We start from the raw sequence: 12,486 nt of genomic DNA, 5'->3' as shown, positions 1-12,486 counted from the left end.
CCAGGGAGGTACGATGCTTGCAGCTGTATCAAGTGCTCTACACAGAATCCCACAGCATGAGGGCTTCCTGGCAAAGGGGAGAGGAGCATGCCCCCTCATTTGTTGATATAAAACATCGCCGTGGTGTTGTCTGTCATGACTGATACACATCTACCTGTTAGGTGGGCTCGGAAAGTCTGGCATGCCAGGCATACCACTCTCAGCTCTCTGAGGTCTACCACACCTGATTGGAATGGACATGAACAAGTACTCAAAGAAGAACCTCTGATCCTAGTTCTTCTGCTCATGCTGTAGAGGACTATGGTCTTAAAACCAGAAGTCTCAGGTTCAATTCCTACTGTTACTGACCCGTCCGCATTACACATTATCCTAGATTTCCTTTGTTTACTGACTTGCTGATTCACAATTCATCTCCTAGTGATTAATGCAAGCTAATAAGATACCAGTAGAATCAGTTTTCAAAGATCTAATTTAGTTAAACTTTTAAACTATGAAAGTACTTAATTTACTGGATATGATTCTTGCATTACCAGTATATTGCAAGAGCCTGGAATTTAAAGAATAGTTATAACGTAAACTCAGATAATCCAAGATGATTAATGCCCACCTTTTTTTCCGTAAGTGTATTGTTTCAGCAGAAATCAGCACAAGAACACTACAATTTCAGTATCAACAGGATCCTCAAAATTTCTTCATCTTTCCTCATAACATTTTTATATTGTTTGCCAATTATAAAACTAGTAAACTACTGGGTTTATTCTTCTTAGTTCTAAATAATATGTACACTAGTTTCTTTCTATAATCTCAAGCCATTTTCTCTTTACAATTATCAGGCTAACGGCTCTTAAACCGTACTTTATGATGTATCAGATGACTTCCTCTAAGTCAGACTGCCTTTACCGTTCACTGGAAAACAAAAACACAGCCTAATCATTCTGACACCGCAGCAGCTCACAGTTTTTAAGTAACGTATCAGAGGACAACTTACATGAAGTAAACAGTACATACCACAGCCAGAGGAATTCTGACAGAACTGTTCCAATAAGGCCATTAATGACAATGCACATCAATACCAATTTATTGGGAAACTCAAAGGCCTCGAATCCAGTATAATGAAGTAGGAAGAAACCTGGCCATAGCAGCAGCAGATTGAAGAGGCCTACAAAACCTGAAAATAAAAATCAAATTAATGTTAGTTTCCTTTCAGTTTCATCATAATTAATTATTTACCTCCTTCTCCCCTTACTTGGCTTCCCTTACAGTCCAAATGTCTGGCAAGAGCTGCAGAAAAACTATCTTAATAGGTTATTCCTATTCCTGGGAAAAGGAATACAGGAATCTTTAACTGAAAATGGTAAGCAATATTTAAATATTTACAATATGCGATACTTTTAGTAGTTTCCCAAGTTCAGAATGCGTATTTGGCTTTCCACAAGTAAAGCAATCTTCCATTTTAAAGATTCCAACAAGAAAGAATTTACACTAGCAACAGGGATGATCTAGAGCATGGGGAATCTAGGGTGTCACGACCACCATCATTTTTTAATGGCTAAATGGGAGATGGTCCCATAACTATTGAGAAGGACTCCTGAAGCTTTTTTTCAATTCCAACACAGGGTCACAGTATGACAGCTGGTCTAGTAACAAGGCATAAAACAGTTTAAAAAAACAACAACAACAAAGCTCTACCATGGACTTTTAAAAAGTGGTGCTGGTCAGTAAGCGCTCCTGACTGAATCCAACTGTTCATTTGAAACAGGGGTGCTTTGGACAGTTACACAAGGGTCATAAGAATAAAATATGGTCTGAGAAAATAGGTTGTCAGTGCCTACATGTGAAAAGAGAACTAAAAGATCAAACTTTGGAAAAAAAGGTTGGGAATTTAATTCCAGGTTAATGACTACTACTTTGGGTTTCAAAGCTTGGTGCATGAACCACTGGTGGTCAATGAACAACTTACTCATAGGTCTGGAAAAACTAGCTGACTACATGGTGCTGGTTTTACTTGTTTCCAACTGTTAAAATTACTTTAAACAGGACAACTAAAATATATATTCAATACCTTAACTTTTTGATAAAAGTAACTGCAGGAGTTGCCACAGGAATGCTAATAGTATTGCCAATGAAAAAGGTGATGGTATAAAAGATATGGTCTACCTCACGAGGATCAGCAAATCCTTTATCTATTGGGACAACAGTTCTGTTTCTCAAGTGAAATAACAGAATCATAGACATGTAATGCTGGAAGGTACCTCAAAAGCTCATCAAATCCAGCCCCCTGTGCTACAGCAGGACCAACTAAACCTAGACCATCCCAGACAGGTGTTTGTCCAAAACCTCTAATGGAGATTTCACCTCCCTTGGAAGTCTACTTCAGAGTTTAACTACCCATATAAATAGAAAGTTTTTCTCTATTACCTATCCAGATCTCCCTTGCTGCAGATTAAGCCCATTACTTCTTGTCCTATCTTCAGTGGACATGGAGAACAATTGATCACTGTCCTCTTTATAATAGTCCTTGACATATTTGAAGACCGTTATCAGGCCCCCATCTCAATCTTCTTTTCTCAAGCCTAAACATGACCAATTTTTTAAACCTTTCCTCATAGGTCACATTTTCTAAAGCTTTTGTCAACTTTTTTGCTCTCCTCTGGACTCTCCAATTTATCCACAACTTCCAAAAGTGTGGCACCCAGAAATGGACACAATGCTCCAACTGAAGTCTTGCGAGTGTTGAACACAATAATATAATTACCTCCCATGTCTTACATATGACACTGCTATATATACACTCTAGAATGATACAAGTCTTTTTAACAAATGCAACACATTGCTTACTCATTCAATTTGTGATTCACTATAAACTTTAGATCCCTTTCAGCAGTACCACCTTTTAGCCAGCTATTCCTCTTCCATAGTTGTGCATTTGAGTTTTCCTTCCAAAGTGAAGTACTTCGCACTTGTCTTTATTGAATTTCATACAAATTCTCCAATTTGTCAAGGTAGTTTTGAATTCTAAGCCTGGCCTCGAAAGTGCTTGCAACCCCTCCCAGTTTGGTGTCATCCACAAATTTTATTAACATACTTTCCACTCCATTATCCAAGTAATTAATGCAAATATTAAACAGTAGCAGACTCAGAACTGTAGCAGAGTAGCAGACTCTGGAACCCCACTAAATGTACTCACCTTACAGTAATTTCATCTAAAATGCTTTTCCCTTGTTTGCTTATGAGAAAGTCATGTGGGATTATTTCAAAAGCTTTACTAAAAATCCTGATATATCACATCTACTGCTTCCCCTTATCCACTGTGCCAGTAACACTATCAAAAAAGGGAAATCAGGTTGGCTTGGGATGATTTGTTCTTGATATATTCATACTGGCTATTCCTTATAACCCTCTTATTCTCTAGGTCAAGAGTAGCCTATATTCTGTCAAGGTCCAAATGTCTTGACTACCCTTGCTCTAGGTGCTTACAAACTGATTGTTTAATAATTTGTTCTACTATCTTTCCAGGTATCAAAGTTAGACTGACTGGTCTGTAATTTCCCAGAGATCCTTAAGTACCCTATCATAAATTTCATCAGGGCCTGCCAATTTATCTAAATATTCTTTAATCTGTTCTTTCCCTATTTTGGCTTGCATTCCTTCCCCCTTGTTGTTAATATTGATTGTATTGAGTATCTGGTCACAATTAACCATTTTAATGAAGACTGAGCAAAAGAGGCATAAAACACTTCAGCCTTGTTGATGGCATTAGTTAGCTCTCCTTCCTCTCTAAGTAGTGGACCTACACTCTCCATCTTTCTCTTGAGCCTAACATACTGAAAGAACCTCCTCTTATTGCCACATGTCCTTTGCTAGGTGTAACTCATTTTGTGCCTTACCTTTTCTAATTTTGTCCCTACATGCTTATAACATTCTTTTGTACGCCTCCTTAGCAATTCATCCATGTTTCCACTTTTTGTAGATATTTTTGCAGATTACTAATTTTGCAGATAGTTCCTTAAAGCCTCACTAATTAGCACAAAGACTGGGAGACTCATTGCAAATTACTGATTTCTGTGAATTAGCAAGCAACTGAACACAAATGTACTATGGTCATTTATTTCATCATTTAGTTTTTATTTATATTTCATGATATACTAGTACATTTGAAATTTTACTAATATGAAAACTCACAATAGCATTTTGCTATTAAGTCTGCTCAGAGGCAGGGACAGAACACTACATTTTTGCAGGTTAGTAAGACTCTATGGCACCATATATGACTTCTGGTTTGCAATTTGGACTTCAGAAATTATGGCATTGCAAACTGAAGTGACCATATTGAACTGCTCACTACAAAACCTGCACTACAACGATATGTTCAGCATACCAATCCAGTTTTTATTCAATATAAAAATACATCACAGGAATTAGCAACAGAGGCATACTCACTTTATCACTGATGGCCTTACACAGAGATGTGTCAAGCACCTGAGATTCCCATTGACTACAGTGAGAGCTGCTGCTCAACACTCCTCAGGTTCAGGCCCTAAGAACTGACTAGTACTGAGAATACTCAAAGATTAAGGCCCTAAACCTGTAAACACATATATGCTTAACTTTACATGCATGTTTAAGTGTTTATAAGATTGGGGACTGAAGAGCAAGGGACTCAGTTATTCTATAAACAAAAGTTTTGTTTTCAATATTGTCATTGCTATATTAAAATATTGCTGTTCTTACCAAAGAACATTGGTATATCAAGCTTATCTTCTCGGTCTACTTTTCTTTTTATCATAACTATATAGACAGCATACAGCATTGCTCCTACGAGAGACCATAGGGAACCTGTAAAAGTTGAAAAATATTATTTTAAGACAAATGGGTTAGGCATAGTGTTATGAATCTGACTATCATACTTAAATCCCTCTACTGGGCAATTTTCTAATTGTAATAGTTTATTATAGAATCCATTACTATATAAAATGAATTAAACTTATGAAGATATGACCCTCTACATGCATATATTGAAAGGGTATTTAATAAAAAAACATTCCTTAAAACAAGCCACTTTCAGCAGTCAATCTTCCAGAGTCTAATACATGATAGATTTACACTGCATTTCCTTCTCCCACCCTGTAGTTCTGAGCAGTTTAAAAAAAACTGTTACATTTATCTTGGTATTACAATTTACAGTATAAAATTTAAAAAATATTTAATATACCTATTGTACCTCTTCCTGGAGATTTCTCAGACCCAGAGAAATTAACAAGTACTACACCGCCAATGCTAGGAAAAAACATCATCAACTATTAGGCATACCACAGTTTTGTTTTTTTTTTTTTTTTAAATCTGTCTCACACACGCACAGCAACAAATAAAGACACCAGTTTTTAGATATCTGTAATTAGATTGAACCCAGCTTTTGGTGAACCTGTGCTTTAAGGCCTACTCCAGAGCTCAATTAAATCAATATGATTCTTTGCACTGACTTCCCTGAACTATGGATCAGGCCTTTGAGAACAACGCTGACACGTCACAAATGATGTGCATTAATTAAAAACATCTGCATTTTATTTAGGGTATTTACTATCTATTCCAGTATTTTCTCACTTTCTCTTCACAAACATCATTATCTCAAGGCGAGGTCACACTGACTATTCTGCTGTTTTCCACGCGCTTCTGACGTGAGCCCTGCTTCTACAGGTCTCGCGATATCAGGCTAAGACTTGACAGAACAGTTGCTCTGTCTCTGACACTTAAATGGCTGCACTTAAACCCTCTTTCTTTTACTGCTTCCACACGATATTAAGTTTCATTAAACATCTAATGCTTTCCATCTGCATTAAAACAAAATCTAAAATTAACTATCAGACAAATGTGTTAGCATTTATTATATAATAATTTTATAACCAAATCCTATGGTTATATCTTAAATTAGGTTAAATGACCACTAAAACGTAATTGCTTAAAGATGTCCTGCCCATTACAGTTGAGCAGTACATTCACTTTAACTGACTAATAAAACAAAAGAATCTGAAGCATATCACCATTTTCGTATACACACTATATACTTGGCCAAAACTCCACTGACACAGAGTGGAGAAGAAAAAAAAAAAAAATAGTTCAGAGCAGATCTGTAAAATCTGACAGCTGAGAGTTTTGAATGATAGCGGAACAAAACTGTGAAACTATCCAGATTACCCATATATCACAGCATCATTTCTCCTAACCCATCTAAACATTTAGAAATTACTTAAGTATCATGCACACAACTTTCAGACACAAACATTAAAAAAGTCAAAATTAGGTGAACTTCAAATTAGCTCCCTAATGCTGCACACCAAAGTCATCTGACCCAAAAAATGGGTTCAAGTGAAAATATATAGCAAAACAAGTCATTCCAGAGCAGACAAGTAACACCACAAGGTTCCAGCAGTGTCTAGTCTTCAGCACCTAGCATATAGGGAATTCTATTAAAGAAAGGTTTATATTTAGAGGGAGGAGATTCCTGGTCAGAGCAGTTGTCAAAAGAAGTGAAATTTTAAACAGCCACTCTTCGACATTTTATTTTCTTTAAAAAACTTGCCAAGATCTGCTACTCTTGAAATAACATTCTTCACCAAATAAATTGAACTATCTCAAACAGCTTAAAACAGTACCAGCTTGTTTAGGGGTAGAGTCAGAGAAGGGGTGTTGGAGATTAAGAGTTCATATTCCTACCTTAAAACGACAGCTAACAGTTTGGAAAGGGTAAACCGATCTCCACTGTTACTTGGAAACACTGCAGCTAAGATTAAGGTAAAAAGTCCTGTAAGAGAAAATAAAAAGGTGTAACATCTTTTCAAGCTTTATTACTAACCTGTTCAATAAACTGTACTACCACTATCTCAAATTTATTTTAAATGTGGTCTAATCACTTCAGATTAGTTTCCATACTTTTAATCTGAATTTTTGCAACAGAATTAGTATGTCAGTTTGTCTCTAATTTTCTTGTAATGCTACATGTTTACAGTGTCTAAATTGAAACTCAAAATCTATGCCCCAGATAAGTAAAAATACATTTAACAAAAATGAAGATTGCAATTTAAACATGCAAAGGAAATAAACTCAGTTAAGTCTTTAAAAAAAAAAATCAGCCCATGTCAAAACCAGTGTATATTGGAATTACACTTTTTAAATAGCAATAACTAAAGCAGTGCACTATTCTTGGGTTGTGATAAATGTAAGTATCAGCTTTGAAAGACAGTCTAATTACACGTTAAAGCAAAACTGTGGAGCAATTAGTGTCTGTCATACTATGATAAAATTAGACAGTCTCACTGAACATGTAAAAAAAACACCTATTTAGAGAACTTGTTGATGTCCATAGTAGGAACAGATTATGGTTTCTGGGTCAACAGAAATTGGAAAGATACAAAAAAAGAGCTCATATAGTTTTAAATTAAGACACTTCAGTGGCAGGAGTAACCATTTCCTAAAAACACTGTAGCCTGGTACTACTTCTCAACCCTCCAAACAGTGGAATTGACTGGTTCTAATTATGAATCCCCTGCAAATTTACCACTGTAAAATAAACCTTTGTTTTTATGTTGCAAACTTGAAAGGGTGCTAGATTTTTGTTTTGTTTTCAGTTCAAAAGCAGATTTTTTTTCCTTAAAGGAGATCTGCAAGTGTAAAATTCACAAAACTAAAATTAGAATTATGTCCTTAATGCCTCCAGTGACCAGCGTCAGGGTATACAGCAGAGCCTCCATTGAAATTACTCTCATTCCCACCCTTCTTTGGGTTATTGTAGCCCAGACCTGTCATATTATCACCAGCTCTTTGCAGCACAGCAGCTGTGCCATTTGGTTCAGATCACATACACAATACTCACTTTGGCCTTGGCTACACTTGCAAGTTACAGCGCTGTAAAGCCTCCCCCAGCGCTGTAACTCACTCCCTGTCCACACTGGCAGGGCACTTACAGTGCTGTATCTCCCTGGGTACACCGCTGCAGGTACTCCACATCTCCGAGAGGAATAACAGCTGCAGCGGAGTGGCTACGACTCACGGGTGTGAGTGTAAACGCTTGCAGCGCTGTACTAATCACCTTGTCAAGTGGCCAATCCTCTCCATTGTTGTGACCGACTGCAGGAATGCGGAAGTGCCGGTTTCAAAGCTCAGAAAAGCAAAGAGTTTGCAGCTTGCTTTGAGTAAATAAATGAATGAGCAGGGGGCCAGGAGTTCGGAACTTGCAAAATAGACAGCTGACACGCTCCAAAAAGCACTCTCTCTCCCCCCACACTCCCTGTCACAATTCACCCCACCCTCCCTGTTTTGAAAAGCACGTTGCAGCCACATGAGTGCTGGGATAGCTGCCCATAATGTAGGGTTACCATACGTCCAGATTTTCCCGGACATGTCTGGCTTTTTGGGCCTCAAATCCCCGTCCGGGAGGAAATCCCCAAAAGCTGGACATGTCCGGGAAAATAGGGAGGGAGGGCCCGGCGGTGCTCGGCCAGGGCCGGGGCTGCTCGGCTGGGGGTGCTCGGCGGCGCTGGGCCGGGGCCCCAGGGCCCGAGCCGCGCAGGAGACACCGGGGCCAGAGCCTCTTGGCCTGGGCCGGCTGGCCGGCCAACTGCCAGGAGCCGCTCGGCCAGGGGGGCCAGACTGGGCTGTGCCCCGCCCCAGCCCCAGCTTACCTGCTGCCTCCCTGTTTCAGGCTTCCCGCGAACATTTGATTCGCGGGAAGCAGGGGAGGGGGAGGAGCAGGGGGTGGAACGTTCAGGGGAGGGGGCAGGGCTGGGGGCGGGGACTTTGGGGAAGGGGCGGAGTTGGGGCAGGGCTGGGAAGGGGCAGAGTTGGGGCGGGGCCGGGGCCCCGTGGAGTGTCCTTTTTTAAAACTAAAATATGGTAACCCTACATACTGCACTGCTCCCAACACAGCTGCAAATGGTGCAAGTGTGGCCACACCACTGCGCTGGCAGCTGGCAGTGTGGACAGACTGCAGCGCTTTTCCCTACGCAGCTGTACGAAGACAGGTTTACCTCACAGCGCTGTACAGCTGCAAGGGTAGCCAAGGCCTACATATAGTCTACGGGAGTATACTGCTTTCCCCCTCCCCATTTAAAAAAAAATTACATTGTAAATTTTATTATTGTTCTCATACCAATTAAAACTTAAAAGTGTATAGAAACTGCAATAGTGATCAGCTTAAAGACAAAAAACCAAGGAAATTTTGCACATCGATTTCAGGTGTGGCTCCGTGTCCAAGAAAAGTAGCTCAGTTTTAAAACTGAAATTTCTTCTGTACATGAAGGATTTTCTTTTCTTTCTTTTTTTTTTTTTTTTTAAAAAGAATAAGTTGCAGCCACCTAAAAGGTCAGCTTTCCGTGCAACTATTACAGTCCAAATAGTATCCTAACTATAAAAATGTAATGTACTTGCAGAGCTATATAAAGACAAAAGAATGCAAGTTGCAAAGTGGTAAGACATAAAGATAGTAAAATAATTTGCAACAATATACGGAATGCTTCTAAGCTATCATGTTTGTTTTTTTAATCTTTACGCTTCTCAAAGATACACATAATAGTCAATTTAATGAAATAGTGCTGGCATAACAAAAAGAGCTCTAATTTATAAACAGCTATTTCAGTAGCTCTTATAATGCACATTTGGTATCTTACCAGAGGTTGAAGATACGATATTAACTATGGCAACTTGTGCATGTAAGAGTGCTTCTTGATAAGAGAAGTTTGCCAAAAACCACTGCAGAACAAGGAAAGTAGTTTAATGAATAAATGGATAATCACAAAAGGTATTAAAACAGTCTGTTTTGCCTGTGTATTAACTCCTGCAATTTTTAGATTTTTTTATATTTACCAGAGTTATCACTTGAACCAGTTTACACAAAAATCAATCAGAACAAGACTTTCACACAAGTCCTTTTGTCTTATAAATAACAATATCAATTTCTAATTGTTATTAAGAAGAGGCAGAGGCATTAAGTAGCAGAGGTGAAAACAGGCAACATGAACAGTTTCAGTGGCATCTACAAGAAAGTAATTATTGCAGACTTTAAAAAAAATAGACGCTGGAGATAATCAGTGAAAATAGCAACTGCAAGTCAGCAACAACCAAAAAACAAACAACTTAGTCTGAAGTCATCATTTTCAAACTGTTTGCAATAACGGAGAGAAACTACTTATTTCCATAAATCTCAAAAGGTTAAATTAACTATCATCCCATTTAAATGGATTCATATACTGGGGTCCTAGAACATCTTAAGTACACAAACGAACAAGCATCTCCAAAATAGAGATAATACAGTGTACAGATCAATTATTTAACAGGTATTCTGTGAGGATTAAATGTTTGTAAAATACTTTGTAAAACAGTAAATATTAGATCATGTAGCGGGCAAGAGCTCATTAATAATGTTATACCAAAGATGTTCTTAGTTCTCCCAAAAATTATTTCAAAAAGATTTTACTTTTTGAATGATGACCAAGAAAAATACAGCAGTAGATACAGCCGAGGTACCTTTTAGAAGCAACTGCAAAAGCAAGAGCAGTATCATTTAATTTGTTTGTAAACAAAAAAGAATGATTTTATTCCAGACAGTTTTTAAATATATATACATAAATAGAAAATAAATCTTTAAAAGATAGTTAACTTTATAATCTCCTTCGTATACATGAAATATGAAACTAGTTTTCCTTTAAATTCTATGGACATCCTCTCAATATATGCATCCATCTCAAGAAATTCCAGTTGTCATATCACTGTCCTCTGGTCAGTACACCAGTTAAAGCCACCTCCTGAACTGATATACCGTGAAGTATCTCCTGCTGTCCAAAAAGCTATGTGTGGCTTGCTCTTAACCATATTTTAAATAAAATGTCTCTAGCAGCACAGTGGGGCCACTGTTAGAAGGGCCACCACTGCTTTGTCACCCTCCTCTTCAGTGTTGACTCTTAGGAAACATGCCACTCTCACCTCTGTGTTTCCATGACACTGAGAACTGCTGCAGAAGTACACCTCTACCCAGATACAATGCGACCCAATATAACACAAATTTTGATATAACATGGTAAAGCAGTGCTCCGGGGGGGCAGGGCTGTGCACTCCAGCGGATCAAAGCAAGTTCAATATACCACGGTTTCACCTATAATGCGGTAAGATTTTTTGGCTCCCGAGGACAGCTTTATATCGAGATAGAGGTGTATGTGAAGCTGACCAGTCTGCTGATGAGGATAAAGACATCTTGCAGCCCTACCTATTCTCATTGGGGAGAGTTGAGGATATCCTCTGCCCCAAGCCAAACATCTTCACATCACTGCATGGTGGTGTATAATGCCACAGGATGAGACAGACAATGTAGTGGCAGCTTTCAAGAGGTTCCACAGAAAGAGAGCAGGGCAACAGCTGTATTTATAGGTCCTTTCTCCTTCTCCACCCCCAAACTGAAAGGCAGTTCTACATGCTATATCCATGAAGTTGTGGGTACAGTCAGGGCTCGGCCCCACTCCCCTATACAAGGAAGAAACAACAGCTGGTGTTTAAGTAACCCTGGATTTCTGCCCGGGCCAGACTAGTGAGTGACTTGCCACACCCATTCCGAAGAGTGGAGTAAGACATAATTTACAATGGTCCTGCCAGCAGTAGAACCTGTGCTACAATTAAATGAGAGCCTGAAAACCCACTGTACTGTTCAGAATTGCATTTTAGGGAAGTGCAAATAAGAGAGGTTATGCTGCATTTAGCATATATATATAAAATAAGAAAAACACTGAAAAAAAATAGACCACAATCCAACGTTAAATACAAGTTCATTTTCATTACTATGTAAAACAGTTTGATATTTGTAGCTATACTTAATAATTTTCTTAAAGAACAAAGGACATACCACAAAGCAAAAGAAAAAGCTGATTTTTGCTACTTGAGTTGCAGTGAGTTTCCCTACAGTTTTTAATATTGATTCCTGCTCCTTAACAGTTGGATATGACATGCGAGACAACTTTGCTTCCAATGCATGGCTCGATGGGAGTTGTCGAATCTCCATAACATTACTGAACCTTACACGAGGCTTTTTGGGAGCTTAAGGAAAAAACAAAGTGGCACATGATCATTCAACTTTTCACTCTATTACACAGAAAAGAAAAAAGTGATGTTTGATCCCATTGATTACAGCAGTTCACAAATCATGACATGAAGCTTCTCCCTCCAACAAAAGATTTGTTTTAATTCTTTTTTTAACAAAATAGTATTTATACCACTTGATAGGGTACTAATGAAAAAGGATCTCATAATTGTTTTAAATAATTATTATGGTCTGTTCAGAGTAACTCCTTTGAAACACGACAATGAAGCCTGTTATTTACTTTATTTTTCCCTCTACTTTGTATGCACATTGTATTTTTAAAAATGCACAATAGTTTAAGTTCTAATAATTTTGTTTTAAAGAAATTAACATCAGATGTTAAAAGCTGCATGAATTTGCATGCATGGGAA

General features: G+C 38.2%; 1 protein-coding gene across 8 annotated transcripts in view; it reads right to left on the bottom strand.

Annotated features, from left to right (window-relative positions):
- Positions 1-12,486, bottom strand: part of SLC35F5 (solute carrier family 35 member F5) — a 52,961-nt gene that overhangs the window by 14,993 nt on the left and 25,482 nt on the right. For all 8 annotated transcript variants that reach the window (XM_065561602.1, XM_005286774.5, XM_005286777.5 and 5 more), the window contains 6 exons: positions 11,882-12,072; positions 9,660-9,741; positions 6,712-6,799; positions 5,213-5,277; positions 4,732-4,836; positions 1,009-1,168 (listed from right to left, as the gene is read on the bottom strand). In XM_065561602.1, the coding sequence (XP_065417674.1) occupies positions 1,009-1,168; positions 4,732-4,836; positions 5,213-5,277; positions 6,712-6,799; positions 9,660-9,741; positions 11,882-12,072 (691 nt within the window). The remainder of the gene's footprint in view (positions 1-1,008; positions 1,169-4,731; positions 4,837-5,212; positions 5,278-6,711; positions 6,800-9,659; positions 9,742-11,881; positions 12,073-12,486) is intronic.

Source organism: Chrysemys picta, chromosome 11, assembly GCF_011386835.1.
Source record: "Chrysemys picta bellii isolate R12L10 chromosome 11, ASM1138683v2, whole genome shotgun sequence".
Taxonomy (NCBI): Eukaryota; Metazoa; Chordata; order Testudines; family Emydidae; genus Chrysemys; species Chrysemys picta.
Note: the sequence above shows the minus strand (reverse complement) of the source record. Positions and strands in the feature narration are given on the sequence as shown.